General features: G+C 43.2%; 1 protein-coding gene across 2 annotated transcripts in view; it reads left to right on the top strand.

The window, feature by feature from the left end:
• LOC112238432 (fibrinogen alpha chain) overlaps positions 1 to 21933 on the top strand; it is a 26975-nt gene extending 5042 nt beyond the window's left edge. The window contains exons 4-11 of one of the 2 annotated variants that reach the window (XM_042298537.1): positions 709 to 854; positions 3192 to 3388; positions 3502 to 3629; positions 9972 to 10093; positions 13585 to 13685; positions 15774 to 15856; positions 17782 to 17927; positions 21412 to 21933. In XM_042298537.1, the coding sequence (XP_042154471.1) occupies positions 709 to 854; positions 3192 to 3388; positions 3502 to 3629; positions 9972 to 10093; positions 13585 to 13685; positions 15774 to 15856; positions 17782 to 17927; positions 21412 to 21780 (1292 nt within the window). In that variant the 3' untranslated portion in view covers positions 21781 to 21933. Of the gene's footprint in view, positions 1 to 708; positions 855 to 3191; positions 3389 to 3501; positions 4260 to 4924; positions 5733 to 9971; positions 10094 to 13584; positions 13686 to 15773; positions 15857 to 17781; positions 17928 to 21411 lie in introns of those variants that run through there. The other variant, XM_042298536.1, reaches the window with a different exon arrangement.
• The last annotated feature ends 252 nt before the right edge of the window (positions 21934 to 22185 follow it).

Genomic DNA, 22185 nt, shown 5'->3' with positions numbered 1-22185 from the left:
CTGTCCCAACAGGTGTCTGTATAGATGTTAACCATTCCTCTCCTCTGTCCCAACAGGTGTCTGTATAGATGTTAACCATTCCTCTCCTCTGTCCCAACAGGTGTCTGTATAGATTCCTCTCCTCTGTCCCAACAGGTGTCTGTATAGATGTTAACCATTCCTCTCCTCTGTCCCAACAGGTGTCTGTATAGATGTTAACCATTCCTCTCCTCTGTCCCAACAGGTGTCTGTATAGATGTTAACCATTCCTCTCCTCTGTCCCAACAGGTGTCTGTATAGATGGTTAACCATTCCTCTCCTCTGTCCCAACAGGTGTCTGTATAGATGTTAACCATTCCTCTCCTCTGTCCCAACAGGTGTCTGTATAGATGTTAACCATTCCTCTCCTCTGCCCCAACAGGTTTCTGTATAGATGTTAACCATTCCTCTCCTCTGTCCCAACAGGTGTCTGTATAGATGTTAACCATTCCTCTCCTCTGTCCCAACAGGTGTCTGTATAGATGTTAACCATTCCTCTCCTCTGTCCCAACAGGTGTCTGTATAGATGTTAACCATTCCTCTCCTCTGTCCCAACAGGTTTCTGTATAGATGTTAACCTTTCCTCTCCTCTGTCCCAACAGGTTTCTGTATAGATGTTAACCATTCCTCTCCTCTGTCCCAACAGGTGTCTGTATAGATGTTAACCATTCCTACCCTCTGTCCCAACAGGTAATGACAACAGCTTCTATGACCTGGCTGAACGCCTCCGTCAGAGGATCGTCGACATCAAGATCAAGATAGAGCGTCAGCTGAGGATCCTCAACGCTCTGAAGACCAGCATCAAAGACCAGGTTATAGAGATGCAGAGACTGGAGGTGAGATTAAGATTGACAAGGATAACGATGATGATGAAGACCATGGTCAGAGACCATGCTCTAGAGATGAGGAGGTGAGGAGGTGAGGAGATGAGGAGGTGAGGAGATGAGGAGGTGAGGAGATGAGGAGGTGAGGAGATGAGGAACTGAGGAGGTGAGGAGATGAGGAGATGAGGAGGTGAGGAGGTGAGGAGATGAGGAGATGAGGAGGTGAGGAGGTGAGGAGATGAGGAGGTGAGGAGATGAGGAGGTGAGGAGATGAGGAGGTGAGGAGATGAGGTGAGGGGGTGAGGAGATGAGGAGGTGAGGAGATGAGGAGATGAGGAGAGGTGAGGAGGTGAGGAGATGAGGAGGAGATGAGGAATTGAGGTTATGAGGAGGTGAGGAGAGGAGGAGTTGAGGAGATGAGGAGGTGAGGAGATGAGGAGGTGAGGAGGAGTTATGGTGATCTGAGGTTGAGGATTGAGAGATGAGTGATGAGGTGGGATGAGGTGAGGAGATGAGGAGGTGAGGAACTGAGGAGATGAGGAGATGAGGAGATGAGGAGATGAGGAACTGAGGAGATGAGGAGATGAGGAGGTGAGGAGGATGAGGAGGTGAGGAGATGAGGAGGTGAGGAGATGAGGAGATGAGGAGATGAGGAGGTGAGGAGGTGAGGAAGATGAGAGGAACTGGTGAGGTGAGGAGGTGAGTTATATGAGATGAGGAGATGAGGAGATGAGGAGATGAGGAGATGAGGAGATGAGGAGATGAGGAGCTGAGGAGGTGAGGAGGTGAGGAGATGAGGAGGTGAGGAGATGAGGAGATGAGGAACTGAGGAGATGAGGAGGTGAGGAGGTGAGGAGATGAGGAGGTGAGGAGGTGAGGAGATGAGGAGATGAGGAGATGAGGAGGCAGTCCCTCTCTTTCCACATGTGAATTCAGTATCCTTGTTATTCCTCTGGTTTGAATTCAGTATCCTTGTTATTCCTCTGGTTTGAATTCAGTATCCTTGTTATTCCTCTGGTTTGAGAGAACAGAAATATTAGTTTCAGAGCGTAACTAGATGATTATCAGAGGTTACTCAGACATATTAAATGAAGACATGGTGATGTGAGGAAGAGTTATATGAAGACATGGTGATGTGAGGAAGAGTTATATGAAGACATGGTGATGTGAGGAAGAGTTATATGAAGACATGGTGATGTGAGGAAGAGTTATATGAAGACATGGTGATGTGAGGAAGAGTTATATGAAGACATGGTGATGTGAGGAAGAGTTAGAGTTATATGAAGACATGGTGATGTGAGGAAGAGTTATATGAAGACATGGTGATGTGAGGAAGAGTTATATGAAGACATGGTGATGTGAGGAAGAGTTATATGAAGACATGGTGATGTGAGGAAGAGTTATATGAAGACATGGTGATGTGAGGAAGAGTTATATGAAGACATGGTGATGTGAGGAAGAGTTATATGAAGACATGGTGATGTGAGGAAGAGTTATATGAAGACATGGTGATGTGAGGAAGAGGAAGAGTTATATGAAGACATGGTGATGTGAGGAAGAGGAAGAGTTATATGAAGACATGGTGATGTGAGGAAGAGTTATATGAAGACATGGTGATGTGAGGAAGAGTTATATGAAGACATGGTGATGTGAGGAAGAGGAAGAGTTATATGAAGACATGGTGATGTGAGGAAGAGTTATATGAAGACATGGTGATGTGAGGAAGAGGAAGAGTTATATGAAGACATGGAAATGTGAGGAAGAGTTATATGAAGACATGGTGATGTGAGGAAGAGGAAGAGTTATATGATGACATGGTGATGTGAGGAAGAGTTATATGAAGACATGGTGATGTGAGGAAGAGTTATATGAAGACATGGTGATGTGAGGAAGAGTTATATGAAGACATGGTGATGTGAGGAAGAGTTAGAGTTATATGAAGACATGGTGATGTGAGGAAGAGTTATATGAAGACATGGTGATGTGAGGAAGAGTTATATGAAGACATGGTGATGTGAGGAAGAGTTATATGAAGACATGGTGATGTGAGGAAGAGGAAGAGTTATATGAAGACATGGTGATGTGAGGAAGAGTTATATGAAGACATGGTGATGTGAGGAAGAGTTATATGAAGACATGGTGATGTGAGGAAGAGGAAGAGTGCTGAAATGTTTTATTTTATTTACCTCTCATCTCCCCACTACCCCCCCTTCTCAACACCCTCTCCTTCCCCCTCCTCCACTCCCTTCTTATCTCATCTCCTACCCCCCCTCCCTTCTTATCTCATACCCCCCTCCCCCTCCCTACTCCCCTCCCTTCTTATCTCACCCCCTCCACCCCCTCCGCCAGGTGGACATCGACATCAAGCTACGCTCCTGTAAGGGGTCTTGTAAGGGCTACGCTGAGTTCTCCGTCGACCAAGCATCCTACGTGGCTCTGGACAAGCAGATGGACCAGCTGGAATCCCAGAGCGTTCAGTCTGTGGAGACCGTCAGCACGCTGTACGTCATGAAGAGCCGACCGCTTAAAGACGTTGTGGTCGACAGGTGAGCAGGAGGATGCTGCTGTCGTTTTCTCCTGACCCTCTATCTCCACCCCCCTTCTAATCTCCTCTTTTCCTCCCCTCCCTCTCCCGTACCCTTCTCTCCCCCTCTCTCAGCAAGTACAAGTCCGGCCCAGCTGAGGAACAGAAGGAGGTTTTCTTCCCGGAGGTGAAGACCGTGAAGCTGACCTTGGAGACCCAGGGGTCCAGCGCTTCGTCTGCCGCCACTGCCAGCCAGGTCCCGGGTACGCACTTCCAGCCTTCGACTTCAGGCTCTTCATCGTCATCGGGTTTGTCAACGGGGTCGGGGACGAAGGATGGGCCGAGGAAAACGATCACGGAGCTGGGTGGTGGAGGGGGGACAAGGGGGGATGGAGTTGGGGATTTCTCTAAAGGGATGGGTGGGCTGGGAAGTCTCGGAGGCGGAGATTTCGCCACTACTGGTCACCTGACCACTCAGATGTCGAGCTGTACCAAGACGACGAAAAGGACGATAGTACATACGAAGGATGGGCCAGTGGAGCGCATCGAGGAAGTATCGGGCGGACTCGGCTGTGAGGCGCTGAAGCTCGGTGGCGGAGGAGGAGGAGGGATGGGCGAATTCTTCCCATCCCTCACCTCCTCCTCTTCCTCATCCTCCTCTTCCTCCTCCTCGTTCACCAAAACCACGAGCCACGGCGGCACCAAGGGAGGCAGTAGCATTCTCACCAGCACCAAGACCGGTGGCACCGGCGTCGATTTCGGAGGTGATCCATTCGGAATGGATCTCGGGGCGTTCATGCGTGGGAACGACGAAGACGACATCCCAGATTTCCACGCCCGCAGCGTGAAGACTAGTGCCCGGAGTGAGCGGCAGGCGGATTATGTGGGAAAAGGTACATCTGACCTGGAGTAACCGGCCGGCAGTTGACCTAGCTAGCCGCTGTTAGCATCTTAGCCTAGCAGCAATTAACATGTTAGCCTAGCCTCCATTAGCACCTTAGCCTAGCAGCCGTTAGCAATTAGCATGTTAGCCTAGCCTCCATTAGCACCTTAGCCTAGCAGCCGTTAGCAATTAGCATGTTAGCCTAGCCTCCATTAGCACCTTAGCTAAACTGCCAATAGCAATTAGCACCTTATGCTAGCAGCCGTTAGAGGTTACAGTCTTAGCCAGAAGCTTTTAGCGTATTAGCTAGCAATCAGAAGTGAAACATTGCTAATTTTGTCATAGCTCAAAGCAAAGTCTATATTGTAAAATTAACTTTCAGAATCTGATGAACAGTAGCCAAATTAACAAAGATGTGTAAGCTAGTTCAGCCATTGCTCATATTATGTGGTTGTGTGTTTTTTTTTACAAATTGTATAAAACTTTACAGAGATACTGTATAAGATATGCTGTTCTGTACATATTACTGGATGTTCACGAAATATTCAATGGATGATAAGTGTAATCACGGAGAACGAAAGGACTGCAATAATTTCTCTTCACTGAAAAGGACCACACTAAATTCACTACTGAATTCCCGGGCCACTAATCTGTAGCTTCTCCGTCTGTTTTCAGATTGTTCTGACATCCAACGGAACCATCTCACAGGGGAAAAGAGCGGCCTGTACAAAATTAACCCCTCTGCCTCCCGCTCCCCCTCCACTCCGAACGGGGTAGTGGAGGTTTACTGTGACCAGGAAGGTTTTCTAGGAGGGTGGACCCTGGTCCAACAGAGAGCTCATGGGGGGGTTAGGTTCAACCGCTCCTGGGCAGACTACCAGGAGGGGTTCGGAGGAGTGGACGGTCAGGGTAAAGGGGAGGTATGGCTAGGGTTAAAACACCTCCATCTTCTGACCCGGGAGGATAGCATGTTGAGGGTAGAGCTAGAAGACTGGGAGGGAGGGGAGGCGATAGCCGAGTACACAGTGAAAGTGGGGTCCGAGGCTGAGGGGTATCAGTTGACCGTGGCAGAGTATTCAGGTGATGCAGGGGATGCTTTAGTCAAGGGAGAGTCTAGTTTAGGGAGTCAGGGGTCGCTCGGCTTGAGGTCGTTCCTCTCCCACGAGGGGATGAAGTTTAGTACCTTCGATAAGGATAATGACCAATGGGAGGAGAGCTGTGCAGAGATGTACGGCGGCGGCTGGTGGTATAATAACTGTCAGAGGGCTAATTTAAACGGAGTCTACTACAAAGGGGGGAAGTATGATCCTGGTAGCAACGTTCCATACGAGATAGAAAACGGAGTGGTGTGGCTGACGTACAAACCAGCTGACTATAGTCTGAAGACCACCCGCATGAAGATACGACCGCTCGCTATGGCCTGAGGGAGAGAGAGAGGGAGAGGGAGAGAGAGAGAGAGAGAGAAGGAGAGAGAGAGAGAGAAGAGAGAAGGAGAGAGAGAGAGAGGGAAGAGAGAGAGAGAGAGAGGGAAGGAGAGAGAGAGAGAGAGAGGGAAGGAGAGAGAGAGAGAGACAGAGAGAGAGAGAGGGGAAGGAGAGAGAGAGAGAGGGGAAGGAGAGAGAGAGAGAGGGAGGGAGAGAGAGAGACAGAGGAGAGAGAGAGAGAGAAGGAAGAGAGAGAGGGAAGGAGAGAGAGAGAGAGGGAGGGAGAGAGAGACAGAGAGAGACAGAGAGAGACAGAGAGAGAGGAAAGGAGAGAGGAAAGGAGAGGAAAGGAGAAGGGAAAGAGGTGGGGTTAGAATAGGGGTAGGGTGTGGGGGGGAGAAAGGGGGAGGGAGAAGGGAAGAGGTTGGCATGAGGAGAGGGAGGGAGAGAGAAAAGGACAGGGAGGGAAGGAAAGAAGGAGAGGAGACAAGGTGGGAGAGAGAGAATGACGGGGAGTGAAGGACAGATGTGGAGAGAGAGAACAAGGAGGGAGGGAGAGGGACAAAGGTGGAGTGAGCTAGAGAGAGAGAGAGAGAGCTATTGCTGACTGTTGATTCTGTGAGTAGATGATTAAATGTGACTTTGCTTTTCTGACCCTGTGAATGATGTCAATGTACTGAATGTTCATGTAAAAACAAACCTCTGAACCAATCAGTTACTGCTAGCCCTCAAATAACTGGTCTGAGATCAGTAACCTCTGAAACAACCAGTTACTGCTACTGTTCAAATAACTGGTCTGAGATCAGTAACCTCTGAACCAACTGCTAACATTCAAGTAACTGGTCTGAGATCAGTAACCTCTGAACCAACCAGTTACTGCTACTGTTCAAATAACTGGTCTGAGATCAGTAACCTCTGAACCAACTGCTACTGTTCAAATAACTGGTCTGAGATCAGTAACCTCTGAACCAACTGCTACTGTTCAAATAACTGGTCTGAGATCAGTAACCTCTGAACCAACTGCTACTGTTCAAGTAACTGGTCTGAGATCAGTAACCTCTGAACCAACTGCTACTGTTCAAATAACTGGTCTGAGATCAGTAACCTCTGAACCAACTGCTACTGTTCAAGTAACTGGTCTGAGATCAGTAACCTCTGAAAAACTTTACAGAGATACTGGATATGCTGACACAGAACGAAAGGACTAAATTCACTACTGAATTCCCGCCACTAATCTGTAGCAAAATTAAGGGGAAAAAGAGCCCTGTACTGCCTCCGCTCCCCTCCACCAGTTACTGCTACTGTTCAAGTAACTGGTCTAGGAACAGAACGTTCTGTTAGAAAGTCTAAACCAAGCTACCGTCCAAACAATAAAGATCCCTTCAACTTCATGTTTTGTCTTTTGTTATTACTTCTGTTTATCTTCAAACTACTACGGTAGAGCTGTTGAAAAGTTAGCAGGAAAAAGTGATATTTTATAGTATAAACAGAAATCCTGTACTCCCTGTTCACCCACGACTGCGTGGCCACGCACGCCTCCAACTCAATCATCAAGTTTGCGGACGACATAACAGTGGTAGGCTTGATTACCAACAACGACGAGACGGCCTACAGGGAGGAGGTGAGGGCCCTCGGAGTGTGGTGTCAGGAAAATAACCTCACACTCAACGTCAACAAAGCTAAGGAGATGATTGTGGACTTCAGGAAACAGCAGAGGGAACACCCCCATCCACATCGATGGAACAGTAGTGGAGAGGGTAGCAAGTTTTAAGTTCCTCGGCATACACATCACAGACAAACTGAATTGGTCCACTCACACAGACAGCATTGTGAGGAAGGCGCAGCAGTGCCTCTTCAACCTCAGGAGGCTGAAGAAATTCGGCTTGTCACCAAAAGCACTCACAAACTTCTACAGATGCACAATCGAGAGCATCCTGTCGGGCTGTATCACCGCCTGGTATGGCAACTGCACCGCCCTCAACCGTAAGGCTCTCCAGAGGGTAGTGAGGTCTGCACAACGCATCACCGGGGGCAAACTACCTGCCCTCCAGGACACCTACACCACCCAATGTCACAGGAAGGCCATAAAGATCATCAAGGACAACAACCACCCGAGCCACTGCCTGTTCACCCCGCTATCATCCAGAAGGCGAGGTCAGTACAGGTGCATCAAAGCTGGGACCGAGAGACTGAAAAACAGATTCTATCTCAAGGCCATCAGACTGTTAAACAGCCACCACTAACATTGAGTGGCTGCTGCCAACACACTGACACTGACACTGACTCAACTCCAGCCACTTTAATAATGGGAATTGATGGGAAATGATGTAAATATATCACTAGCCACTTTAAACAATGCTACCTTATATGTTTACATACCCTACATTATTCATCGCATATGTATATACTGTAGTCTATATCATCCACTGCATCCTTATGTAATACATGTATCACTAGCCACTTTAACTATGCCACTTTGTTTACATACTCATCTCATATGTATATACTGCACTCTATACCATCTACTGTATCCTGCCTATGCTGCTCTGTACCATCACTCATTCATATATCTTTATGTACATATTCTTTATCCCCTTACACTTGTGTCTATAAGGTAGTCGTTTTGGAATTGTTAGTTAGATTACTTGTTGGTTATTACTGCATTGTCGGAACTAGAAGCACAAGCATTTCGCTACACTCGCATTAACATCTGCTAACCATGTGTATGTGACAAATAAAATTTGATTTGATTTGAAATGAACTACAATATTAATATCACACGCCCCAAATGGGAACAGACGTCAGTTCAACGTCTACTTTTGATGTACACTGAAATCAAATCCCCCCCCCCTGTTATTGGATTTATGTTCAAAGTTGGGTGGGAAAAAAATACGAAATTCATATGTTGATGTCTTTTAGAAAATCCCAATCAGTTTTCCGTGTTGATTCAATGTCATCACATGTGATTTCTTTTGGTGGAAATGACAGGGAAACATATTTGAGTCAACCAGTTGTTGCCCAGTGGGATATGAGTTAATAACATGTCTTTATAGTCTTCTTTATGGTATAGGCCTATACATTAAGCATATATATATAATATATATAATAATATAATATATATATATATCATATATAATAATATAATATACATTACGAATATATAGACATTAGAATATAATATTATATATATTATGAATATATAGACATTAGAATATTGTATTATATACATAAAAAATATATAGACATTAGATATAATATTATATACATTAAAAATATATAGACATTAGAATATTTTATTATATACATTAAAAATATATAGACATTAGATATAATATTATATACATTAAGAATATATAGACATTATATATATTATTATATACATTAAGAATATATAGACAATAGAATATTGTATTATATACATAAAAAATATATAGACATTAGAATATAATATTATATATATACATTAAGGATATATAGACATTAGATATAATATTATATACATTAAGAATATATAGACATTAGATATATTATTATATACATTAAGAATATATAGACAATAGAATATTGTATTATATACATTAAAAATATATAGACATTAGAATATAATATTATATTATATACATTAAGGATATATAGACATTAGATATAATATATACATTAAGGATATATAGACATTAAATATAATATTATATTATATACATTAAGAATATATAGACATTAGATATAATATTATATACATTAAGAATATATAGACAGAATATTATATTATATACATTAAGGATATATAGACATTAGATATAATATTATATACATTAAGAATATATAGACATTAGATATAATATTATATTTTATAGACATTAGAATATTATATTATATACATTAAGAATATATAGACATTAGATATAATATTATATTATATACATTAAATCCTCTTCCTAAATATTTGGTCAAATTATGAATTTTGTGTATGATTCTTGGAAACAAGGGTGGCTAAACTGACCTCTTTGGCTCAACTTACCCCACTCTTCCCCTTGATCTAGTCAGTTTGGTGTCCGTATGGATAGTTGACTGAACTTTGAACTCTGTCAACATTTTGTTCAGCGATGTGACATACACCCGACCTGATGTTAGCACACAGCTAATATTGACCCGAATCAATAATTAGCTAAATGCTATCATAGGAATACATTATATGAATCTGCAACGTGTCAACGCACCCTGGTCCTAATTAGGCTGGGTTATAGCCTAGAAATGTGTGTGTGTGTGTGTGTAACTCTGTGTGTTGTTGTATGTTGCAGTGTGTAGTCTGAGGATACAACAAGGGAATGGGGTCTCCCACTCAGTTCGACAGAGAGACAGAGGCAGGAGGGGACGGTGTCCTGACAGACCAGAGCACCCACTCTGCTCTGACCACCAGTGGGTGAGTCACACACACACACACACACACACACACACACACACACACACACACACACACTGCATTCAGAAAGCATTCAGACCCCTTGACATTTTGTTACATTACAGCCTTATTCTAAAATGGATTCAATAGTTTTTTTACCTTCAATCTACACACAATCCCCCATCACAACAAAACTGTTTTTTAGAATTTATAGAAAATGTATTAACAATTAAAAAGTGAAACAACACATTTTCATCAGTATTCAGACCCTTTACACAGTACTATAAGTATTCAGACCTTTTTCAGACCCTTTACTCAGTACAGTACTTACTCAGACCCTGTTGAAGCACCTTTGGCAGAGATCACAGCCTTCAGTCTTCTTGGGTATGACGCTACAAGCTTGGCACACCTGTATTTGGGATGTTTCTCCCATTCTTCTCTGCAGATCCTCTCAAGCTCTGTCAGGTTGGATGGGGAGCGTCGCTGCACAGCTATTTTCAGGTCTCTCCAGAGATGTTCGATGGGGTTCAAGTCCAGGCTCTGGCTGGGCCAGTCAAGGACATTCAGAGACTTGTCCCAAAGCCACTCCTGCGTTGTCTTGGCTGTGTGCTTAGGGTCGTTGTCCTGTTTGAAGGTGAACCTTCACCCCAGTCTGAGGTCCTGAGCGCTCTGGAACAGGTTTTCATCAAGGATCTCTCTGTACTTTGCTCTGTTCATCTTTCCCTCGATCCTGACTAGTCTCCCAGTCCCTGCAGCTGGAAAAACATCCCCACAGCATGATGCTGCCACCACCTTGCTTCACCGTAGGGTTGGTGCCAGGTTTCCTCCAGACGTGACGCTTGGCATTCAGGCCAAATAGTTCAATCTTGGTTTCATCACACCAGAGAATCTTGTTTCTCATGGTCTGAGAGTCTTTAGGTGTCTTTTGGCAAACTCCAAACAGGCTGTCATGTGCCTTTTACTGAAGTGTCTTCCATCTGCCCACTCTACCACAAAGGCCTGATTGGTGGAGTGCTGCAGAGGTGGTTGTTCTTCTGGAAGGTTCTCTCATCTCCACAGAGGAACTCTGGAGCTCTGTCAGTGACCATCGGGTTCTTGGTCACCTCCTTGACCAAAGCCCTTCTCTCCTGATTGCTCGGTTTGGCCGGTCGACCAGCTCTAGGAAGAGTCTTGGTTTTCCAAATCTTCTTCCATTTAAGAATGATGGAGGCCACTGTGTTCTTGGGGACCATCAATGCTGCAGAAATGTTTTGGTACCCTTCCCTAGGTCTGTGCCGACACAATGCTGTCTCTGAGCTCTACGGACAATTCCTTCAACCTCATGTCTTGGTTTTTGCTCTGACATGCAGTGTCAACTGTGTGACTTATAAAGACAGGCGTGTGCCTTTTCAAATCACAGGTGAACTCCAATCGAGTTGTAGAAACATCTCAAGGATGATCAATGGAAACAGGATGCTCCTGAGGTCAATTTCAAGTCTCATAGCAAATACTGAATACATATGTAAATAAGGTATTTCTGTTTAGATTTTTAATAGATTTGCAAATAACTATAAAAACCCGTTTTCACATTGTCATTATGGGTTATTGTGTGTAGATTGATGAGGATTTATTTTTCACATTTAATCCATGATAAAAAAAAAGTTTAACCTATATTTAACGAGGCAAGTCAATTAGGAACAACTTCTTATTTTCAATGACGGCCTAGGAACAGTGGGTTAACTGGCCGAGGAACAGTGGGTGAACTGGTCTAGGAACAGTGGGTTAACAGGTCTAGGAACAGTGGGTTAACTGCCTTTTTCAGGGGCAGAACAACAGATGTGTTTTTACCTTGACAGCTCAGGGATTTGATCTTACATCCTTTTGGTTACTAGTCCAAAACTCTAACCACTAGGCTACCTGCCGAACAACGCTGTAACTTAACAAAATGTGGAAAAAGTCAAGGGGTCTGAATGCTTTCTGAATGCACTGTACACATCCTACACAAACACACCACACACAAACACACCACACACAAACACACCACACACAAACACACCCTACACAAACACACCCTACACAAACACACCCTACACAAACACACCCTACACAAACACACCCTACACAAACACACCCTACACAAACACACCCTACACAAACACACCCTACACAAACACACACCCTACACAAACACACCCTACACAAACACACCCTACACAAACACACCCTACACAAACACACCCTACACAAACACACACCCTTCACAAACACACCCTACACAAACACACCATACACAAACACACCATACACAAACACACCATACACAAACACACCCTACACAAACACACCACACCATACCCTACATAAACACACCCTACACAAACACACCCTACACAAACACACCCTACACAAACACACCCTACACAAACACACCCTACACAAACACACCCTTCACAACACACACCCTACACAAACACACCATACACAAACACACCATACACAAACACACCCTACACAAACACACCATACACAAATACACAAACACACCCTACACAAACACACCCTACACAAACACACCCCCTACACAAACACACCCTACACAAACACACCCTACACAAACACCCTACACAAACACACCACACCACACCCTACACAAACACACCATACACAAACACACCCTACACAAACACCCTACACCACCCTACACAAACACACCCTACACAAACACACCCTACACAAACACACCCTACACAAACACACCCTTCACAAACACACCCTACACAAACACACCACCCTACACAAACACCCTACACAAACACACCCTACAAAACACACCCTACACAAACACACCTACACAAAACACACCCTACACAAACACACCACACCCTTCACAAACACACCATACCCTACACAAACACACCCTACCCTTCACAAACACACCCTACACAAACACACCACACAGACACACCTACCATACACAAACACACCATACACAAACACACCATACACAAACACACCCTACACAAATACACCACACACTTACACAAACACACCCTACACAAACACACCACACCCTACACAAACACACCACACCCTACACAAACACACCACACCCTACACAAACAACCCACACAGAAACACACCCTACACAAACACACCACACCCTCTACTTAGACCAAAGTCGGTGAGAAACATCCCATCTAACCCGATGAAATTAATAAAAACCAATCCAATCCTGAACTTATTGATAACTTACTGATAATGTTAATAGAGACTAACACACTCACAATATAGCTAAGGCCACCACAACCAAACTCACCCCCAAATGTATACATTATTGATAATACATACAATGACATATTTATGTACATCCTAACAATATATACTGTATGTGTCTGTAGGAGTCCATGTGTCGGTCTGACTGCACGCTACAAGGCCAGACGAAGGAGACAGAGAGATAGACAATTGATCAATATAACCTTATCGAATCAATCAATAGCCATAATCAATAAATAACTTATTGATAACGTCCACAGGAGTCCCGGTGTCCGTCGGGCTGCAGACTACAGGGTCTGATGGAGCAGACAGAGAGACAGACGAGGGGCCGACTGAGGGACATCTGTGAGAGGAGACAGAGGTATACTGATTGATTGGATTTGTAAGTGTTAAAATCTCAGTGTTAAGGTAAAGAATGCGTGTCAATGTAAAAAAAAAACATAGATATTGAAACAAACCTGCAATAGAGCATCCTGGGAAATATGATAATAATGGTCTTGGTTTTGGTTCAACTGTTGTTATTAACACCAATACTGGGGGTTATTTTTTTTCACCACTGAATATTAATTGCTGATTTTTAGAAGAGTTAGTTTTTTAATAACTATGTTTCTGCGTGCACATTGATTGATTAATTGCTCGTATCCTACACAAAGATAAACACAAATAAATACAAAATCTAAACTAATCCCATCAGTAAAGGGTTGGATTTCTTGCTCCCGTTAGTTACTGAGATGGCTGTTCCAGTTGAGATGGATTAGGTCGTCTTGTAAGTGAAGTCTTGCACCGTTGCAGTCATTCTGAAAGCAGGTTGTGTTTAACAAATAATTTGAGTTGTTGGCTGTTCTCCCTAGCTGGATTCTGATTAGAAGTACAAATCACTACACACATCATCTTAAAGTGACTGGCAGGGATGGTGTGGCCGAAGTGTTTCAGACCACAACATTGACGATAACTAGGACCTATCTAAAGGCTTTACGATATAGATCAGACATGGTATGTTACTGTTAAATGATTGGCCATTGAATGTAAAAAAAAAGTATCTCTGTCACTAACAAACACAGTCATGGGTGGGTACGTCGCACATCCACCTGAAAGGCATGCTGGGAAATATGCTAATAGTAAATAACCCCCGGTTAACACCCGGACTGAGACCGCCTAGCTAAGAGAGATTTTGCTTCCAAGCTATAACAGCTAACCATGTAACGTTCTAAAGCATTATTAGACCTTGGTAAACCTCTCGTGGACATATCTACGTTAACTGGTACCATAGAATCTGTTGGGAAGGAATTGGGATGCATCGGATAACGAGTTGCACAACCAAATTTCGATATTGCACCTGGTGTATTCTTACTCTCAATAGTAAGTTGAGATCCCGACTGAGTTGCTTATATATATATATTTTTGTAACTTATATATTTGATATATTGTTAATAATATATTATTGTTTAATTGTTTTGGTCATGCATCCAGGGGCCTTCAGCGACCGCTTATATCACTTATAGCTGGAACCGCCCTAAAACCGGCCTAGAACCGCCCTAAAACCGGCCTAGAACCGCCCTAAAACCGGCCTAAAACCAGCCTAGAACCGACCTAGAACCGGCCTAAAACCACCCTAGAACCGGCCTAAAACCGAACCGGCCTAGAACCGGCCTAGAACCACCCTAGAACCGGCCTAGAACCACCCTAGAACCGGCCTTGACGAGCAGCAGTAGTTCCGGTGTTGTTCGTTACTGGTTATTAGGACGAATCACGATTTTGCAGATGTTAGTATCTTTCGGAATTTCAGAAAGGGAGGGGACATTTGGCCCTTACTCCTCATTCCAGTTCCGCTCCTCGTTCTAGGATCTCCTCGTTCTAGGATCTCCTCGTTCTAGGATCTCCTCATTCAAGGATCTCCTCATTCCGGTTCCTCTCCTCGTTCTAGAATCTCCTCATTCTAGAATCTCCTCATTCTAGGATCTCCTCATTCTAGTACCTCTCCTCATTCTAGGATCTCCTCATTCTAGGACCTCCTCGTTCTAGGATCTCCATGTTCTAGGATCTCCTCATTCCGGTTCCACTCCTCATTCTAGGATCTCCTCGTTCTAGGATCTCCTCATTCTAGGACCTCCTCATTCTAGGATCTCCATGTTCCAGGATCTCTAGGATCTCCTCGTTCTAGGATCTCCTCATTCTAGGATCTCTAGGATCTCCTCGTTCTAGGATCTCCTCATTCCGGTTCCTCTCCTCATTCTAGAACCTCCTCATTCTAGGACCTCCTCATTCTAGGACCTCCTCCTCATTCTAGGACCTCCTCATCTTCACATCTCTTCTCTCAACATGTATGGACCCAGAAGTTCATTGAGCAGCTGACCAATTACGTGAGACTTTAGGTCTGGGTTAGCTGAGATTAAACCTAGTTAAACATATTACATATTGTGAAAGTTAAAGCCAAGAACCGTGCTTACAGGTACGAGGACGCGGCTACAGCATCCATGGTGACCACCAAACACATCTACAATATCAACCGCAAGGCCATCGTCAAGACACACAGTAGGTGACAACACCTCCAATCGATCTATCAATCAATCAAAAATATCTGTCTGTCTGTCTGTCTGTCTGTCTTTCTCCTTCTGTCTGTCTGTCTGTCTGTCTGTCTGTCTGTCTGTCTGCCTGTCTGTCTGTCTGTATACCAATCGAGCCATCGATCTTTCTACATTATCTATCTACAGTTGAAGTCGGAAGTTTACATACACTTTAGCCAAATACATTTAAACTCAGTTTTTCACAATGCCTGACATTTAATCCTAGTAAGAATTCCCTGTTTTAGGTCAGTTAGGATCACCACTTAATTTTAAGAATGTGAAATGTCAGAATAATAGTAGAGAGAATTATTTATTTCAGCTTTTATTTCTTTCATCACATTCCCAGTGAGTCAGAAGTTTACATACACTCAATTAGTATTTGGTAGCATTGCCTTTAAATTGTTTAACTTGGGTCAAATGTTTCAGGTAGCCTTCCACAAGCTTCCCACAATAAGTTGGGTGAATTTTTGTCCATTCCTCCTGACAGCGCTGGTGTAACTGAGTCAGGTTTGTAGGCCTCCTTGCTCACACACACTTTTTCAGTTCTGCCCACAAATGGGATTGAGGTCAGGGCTTTGTGATGGCCACTCCAATACCTTGACTTTGTTGTCCTTAAGCCATTTTGCCACAACTTTGGAAGTATGCTTTGGGTCGTTGTCCATTTGAAAGACCCATTTGCTACCAATATTTAACTTCCTGACTGATGTCTTGAGATGTTGCTTCAATATATCCACATAATTATCCTGCCTCATGATATCTATTTTGTGAAGTGCACCAGTCCCTCCTGCAGCAAAGCACCCCCGCAACAGATGCTGCCACCCCTGTGCTTCACGGTTGGGATGGTGTTCTTCGGCTTGCAAGCCTCCCCCTTTTTCCTCCAAACATAACGATGGTCATTATGGCCAAACAGTTCTATTTTTGTTTCATCAGACCAGAGGACATTTCTCCAAAAAGTACAATCTTTGTCCCCATGTGCAGTTGCAAACCATAGTCTGGCTTTTTTATGGTGGTTTTGGAGCAGTGGCTTCTTCCTTGCTGAGTGGCCTTTCAGGTTAAGTTGATATAGGACTAGTTTTACTGTGGATATAGATACTGTTGTACCTGTTTCCTCCAGCATCTTCACAAGGTCCTTTGTTGTTGTTCTGGGGTTGATTTGCACTTTTCGCACCAAAGTACGTTCATCTCTAGGAGACAGAAGGCGTCTCCTTCCTGAGCGGTATGACGGCTGCGTGGTCCCATGGAGTTTATACTTGCGTACTATTATTTGTACAGATGAACGTGGGACCTTCGTTTGGAAATTGCTCCCAAGAATGAACCAGACTTGTGGAGATCTACAATTATTTTTCTGAGGTCTGATTTATTTTGATTTTCCCATGATGTCAAGCAAGGAGGCAATGAGTTTGAAGGTAGGCCTTGAAATACATCCACAGGGACACCTCCAATTGACTCAAATGATGTCAATTAGCCTATCAGAAGCTTCAAAATCCATGACATCATTTTCTGGAATTTTCCAAGCTTTTTAAAGGCACAGTCAATTTAGTGTATGTAAACTTCTGACCCACTGGAATTGTGATACAGTGAATTATAAGTGAAATAATCTGTCTATAAACAATTGTTGTCATGCACAAAGTAGAAGTCCTAACAAGTCTTAATGACTCCAACCTAAGTGTATGTAAACTTCAGACTTCAACTGTATGAATCACTGTCTGTTTGTCTGTTCATCTTCTACCAACCAAGCCATCCAGCTTTCTAAAATATCTATCAACCAATTGCCTTCCATCTGTTTTTGTTTCTGCTTCCCCCAGTTGTCCTACTTCCCCCTTTCTCTCTCCTTCACTCTTCCCTCCATCTTCTGTTTTGATTGATTGATTGATTGATTGATTGTGACTACAGTGTCTGAGCTGAGGTACGTGGAGTTTGCTGAGGGGTTGGCCATGAACCTGACATCGCTAAGGAAACGGTCGGCTGCGTTGCTACGGAAACTGAAGGAGCAGCGAAGCCACGTCCAGAAACAGCTAGAGGACATGTACCGGCAAGAGGTAAGAGTCAGACTTAGAGAGTTAAGAGTCACTTAGAAAGTCAGACTTAGAGAGAGTCAGTCTTAGAAAAGGTAAGAGTCAGACTTAGAAAGTCAGACTTAGAGAGTTAAGAGTCAGACTTAGAGAGGTAAGAGTCAGACTTAGAGAGGTAAGAGTCAGACTTAAGAGAGGTAAGAGTCAGACTTAAGAGAGGTAAGAGTCAGACTTAAGAGAGGTAAGAGTCAGACTTAAGAGAGTCAGACTTAGAAAGTCAGACTTAAGAGAGTAAGAGTCAGACTTAAGAGAGTTAAGAGTCAGACTTAAGAGAGTAAGAGTCAGACTTAAGAGAGGTAAGAGTCAGACTTAGTCAGACTTAAGAGACTTAAGAGAGTCAGACTTAAGAAGTCAGACTTAAGAAAGTCAGACTTAAGAGAGTTCAGACTTAAGAGAGTTAGAGTCAGACTTAAGAGAGTTAAGAGTCAGACTTAAGAGAGTTAAGAGTCAGACTTAAGAGAGTTAAGAGTCAGACTTAGAAAGTCAGACTTAAGAGAGTTAAGAGTCAGACTTAAGAGAGTTAAGAGTCAGACTTAAGAGAGTTAAGAGTCAGACTTAAGAGAGTTAAGAGTCAGACTTAGAAAGTCAGACTTAAGAGTCAGACTTAAGAGAGTTAAGAGTCAGACTTAAGAGTCAGACTTAGAGAGGTAAGAGTCAGACTTAGAAAGTCAGACTTAAGAGAGTTAAGAGTCAGACTTAGAGAGGTAAGAGTCAGACTTAGAAAGTCAGACTTAAGAGAGTTAAGAGTCAGACTTAAGAGAGTTAAGAGTCAGACTTAAGAGAGTCAGACTTAAGAGAGTTAAGTCAGACTTAGACAGACTTAGAAAGTCAGAAAGGAGAAAGTCAGACTTCAGACTTAATTTTTCAGACTTAAGAGAGGTAAGAGTCAGACTTAAGAGAGGTAAGAGTCAGACTTAGAGAGGTAAGAGTCAGACTTAGAGAGTTAAGAGTCAGACTTACTTAGAAAGTGAAAGGGAAACTTCACAATTTTTCAACTTCATTGGAAACACTTATCTTTCTCTATATTTTTTACTACAAAACATAGAAACACGCCATTTTCACATATGTTGATGTTGCCGTGGTGCTGGAGATGATGTGAAGATTAAAAATGCACCTAGAGGCCCAGTTTGTTGTTTGTTTGAGATTAAGCCTAGTCTAGTACTCGTAGAGTGAATAGAACCCATGTGCAGTGACTGTGTGGGAGAGAAGTCTTGAATCATCTGAATATCTGCGGTGGTGCTCGTGTCATTTTGCTGAGTCTACCTTTAATGTGTCCAGGAAAGTTCTGGGTAAATTCAAGGCACGCAGAAAGTATTCAGACCCCTTGACTTTTTCCACATTTTGTTACATTACAGCCTTATTCTGAAATGGATTCAATCGTCGTCCCCCCTGATCAATCTACATACAATACCCCATAACGATGAAGCAAAAATAAGTTTAAAAATGTCTAAAAACCTATGTAAATATTATGTTAAAGTTTTTTTAACATTTTATACTTTTGCAAAAAGAAATGTAAAAACGTTTTTTTGTTTTGTCATTGTGTGTAGATTGATGAGGGAAAACATTCCAAAAAACATTCCAATACATTTTATTACGAGGCTGTGATGTAACGAGGCTGTGATGTAACTGAGAATGTGATGAGGCTGTGAATGTAACGAGGCTGTGATGTAACGAGGCTGTGATGTAACGAGGCTGTGATGTGTGAACGAGGCTGTGATGTAATGAAACGAGGCTGTGATGTAAGGCTGAGGCTGTGATGTAACGAGGCTGTGATGTAACGAGGCTGTGATGTAACGAGGCTGTGATGTAACGAGGCTGTGATGTAACGAGGCTGTGATGTAACGAGGCTGTGATGTAACGAGGCTGTGATGTAACGAAGTGGAAAAAGGGGAGGGGTCTGAATACTTTCAGAATGCACTGTAGATTTTCATCATCTCACATTCTACCATAAACGCCATTCAGTGCTCACGACGGAGAGGAGGTGAGGAACGGAGGTGAGGAAAGGAGATGAGGATAGGAGATGAGGAGATGAGGAAATTATATGATAGGAGATGAGGATAGGAGATGAGGAGATTAGGAAATTATATGAGGATAGGAGATGAGGATAGGAGATGAGGAGATTAGGAAATTATATGAGGATAGGAGATGAGGATAGGAGATGAGGAGATTAGGAAATTATATGAGGATAGGAGATGAGGATAGGAGATGAGGAGATTAGGAAATTATATGAGGATAGGAGATGAGGAGATCAGAAAATTAGATGAGGATAGGAGATGAGGATAGGAGATGAGGAGATGAGGAAATTATATGATAGGAGATGAGGATAGGAGATGAGGAGATTAGGAAATTATATGAGGATAGGAGATGAGGATAGGAGATGAGGAGATTAGGAAATTATATAGGAGATGAGGATAGGAGATGAGGAGATTAGGAAATTATATGAGGATAGGAGATGAGGAGATTAGGAAATTATATGAGGATAGGAGATGAGGAGATCAGAAAATTAGATGAGGATAGGAGATGAGGATAGGAGATGAGGATATGAGATGAGGAATGGAGATGAGGAAAGGAGACGAGGAAAGGAGATGAGGATAGTTGAATATCAATGCCTTATGACACACAACTGTTGCGTTAGTGACTATTGATCTCCCTGATTTTGAGAACATGCGGGGGGAGGCAAAGCTCTGCCACAGCTAACTTTGACTCATATGACAAACATGGGCCCTGTCCCAAATGGCTCCCTATCTAGCTCCCTATGTTCCCTATCTAGTGCACCAGAACCTGGTCAAAAGTAGGGCGCTGGATCTCCTCATCCCACCAGTCAAGGTCCTCTAGTGTTTACCGAAGAGCTTTGGTCAAATCCTAATGCTTTGTTCCTCCAGCTGTGTCTCTGCAACACATCAGATGGACATTGACCTTTGGCTGAGTCTGAAATAGCACCCTGTTGTCTACACAGTGTACTCTTGACCAGGGGCATCATGTGTCTCTGATGTAGGATCAGCCCCTTCTCTCCATTGAATCTTATTCATTATGGTTTCAAATTGCTAAACTGATCCTAAATCAGAACTCCTGCGCTTGATAAACCACCAGTCACTTATCCATATGGCCCCAGAGCATTATTATTATTATTTTATATATATATATATATATATTTTTTAACCTTTATTTAACTAGGCAAGTCAGTTAAGAACAACTTATTTTCAATGACGGCCTAAGAACAGTGGGTTAACTGCCTGTTCAGGGGCAGAACGACAGATTTGTACCTTGTCAGCTCGGGGGTTTGAACTTGCAACCTCCAACTCTCTAACCACTAGGCTACCCTGCCGCCCCATAGGGAATAGGGTGCCATTTTGGACATCCTCTGTGGGTTGCATAGGTGGGCCTTGGTCAAAAGTAGTGCACTACGTAGGGAACCTCTGTTCACACCTCTGTGTTTCTCTCTGTACCCTAGGTGGACGTTGAGATCAAACTGCGCTCCTGTCAAGGATCATGCAACAGGTCCATCGCTTTCCGTATCGACCACGACAGCTACAGATCGCTAGCCAATCAGATGGCCCTGTTCAGTAACACCGCCAAGCATCGGAAGAGCTCTCCTCTTAATAAGGACATCGCCAAGATCAAACTACAGCCGGTGACTGTCGGTCCCCTGCCGTCGACCACCTATAAAACCATCCCCATGGTCCAGAAGGAACTCCTGACTCAGTTTGAGGATCTAGAACAGAATCATGTGGTTCTAGAAGAGGTTCTAGAAGAAGCAGAATGCCTGGGTTCTGAAAGGGAGAGAGGAAAAGGAGAAGCAGGCGTTCTAGAATGTAAATAATAAACTCAGATAGAGATCTCTGCCTCTCTGTGATATCTTGGTTCAGTTCTGATAGATATGTTATTATGAATATTCTGCCCTTGAGTTGCGTTCACATGCAAAACTAGACAGATAGCTAACAACTAAGTCCTCAATAAAACTCCCAAGGCGTGACTTTTCTTGAATGAATATATTGAAAAGGTTTATGTTGTGAAACTGCAAAATACAGAAAAGAATATACTTTAGTATTCAATTCACACCGACATACTGTAGCTGTACATTAAACATTAGAAGTTGCATAAATACAAAGCACGCGCCAAGGTACCATGCATCTGGCATGATGCCAAACCATATAGCTAATTGTTACTCATATGGTAATTGGCTCCTTTCATTACTCTAATAATGTATAACCATCTATGTAGAATA

Source organism: Oncorhynchus tshawytscha, linkage group LG15, assembly GCF_018296145.1.
Source record: "Oncorhynchus tshawytscha isolate Ot180627B linkage group LG15, Otsh_v2.0, whole genome shotgun sequence".
Lineage (NCBI taxonomy): Eukaryota > Metazoa > Chordata > Actinopteri > Salmoniformes > Salmonidae > Oncorhynchus > Oncorhynchus tshawytscha.
The sequence above is the reverse complement of the archived record's forward strand: the minus strand, read 5'-3'. Positions and strand labels throughout refer to the sequence as shown.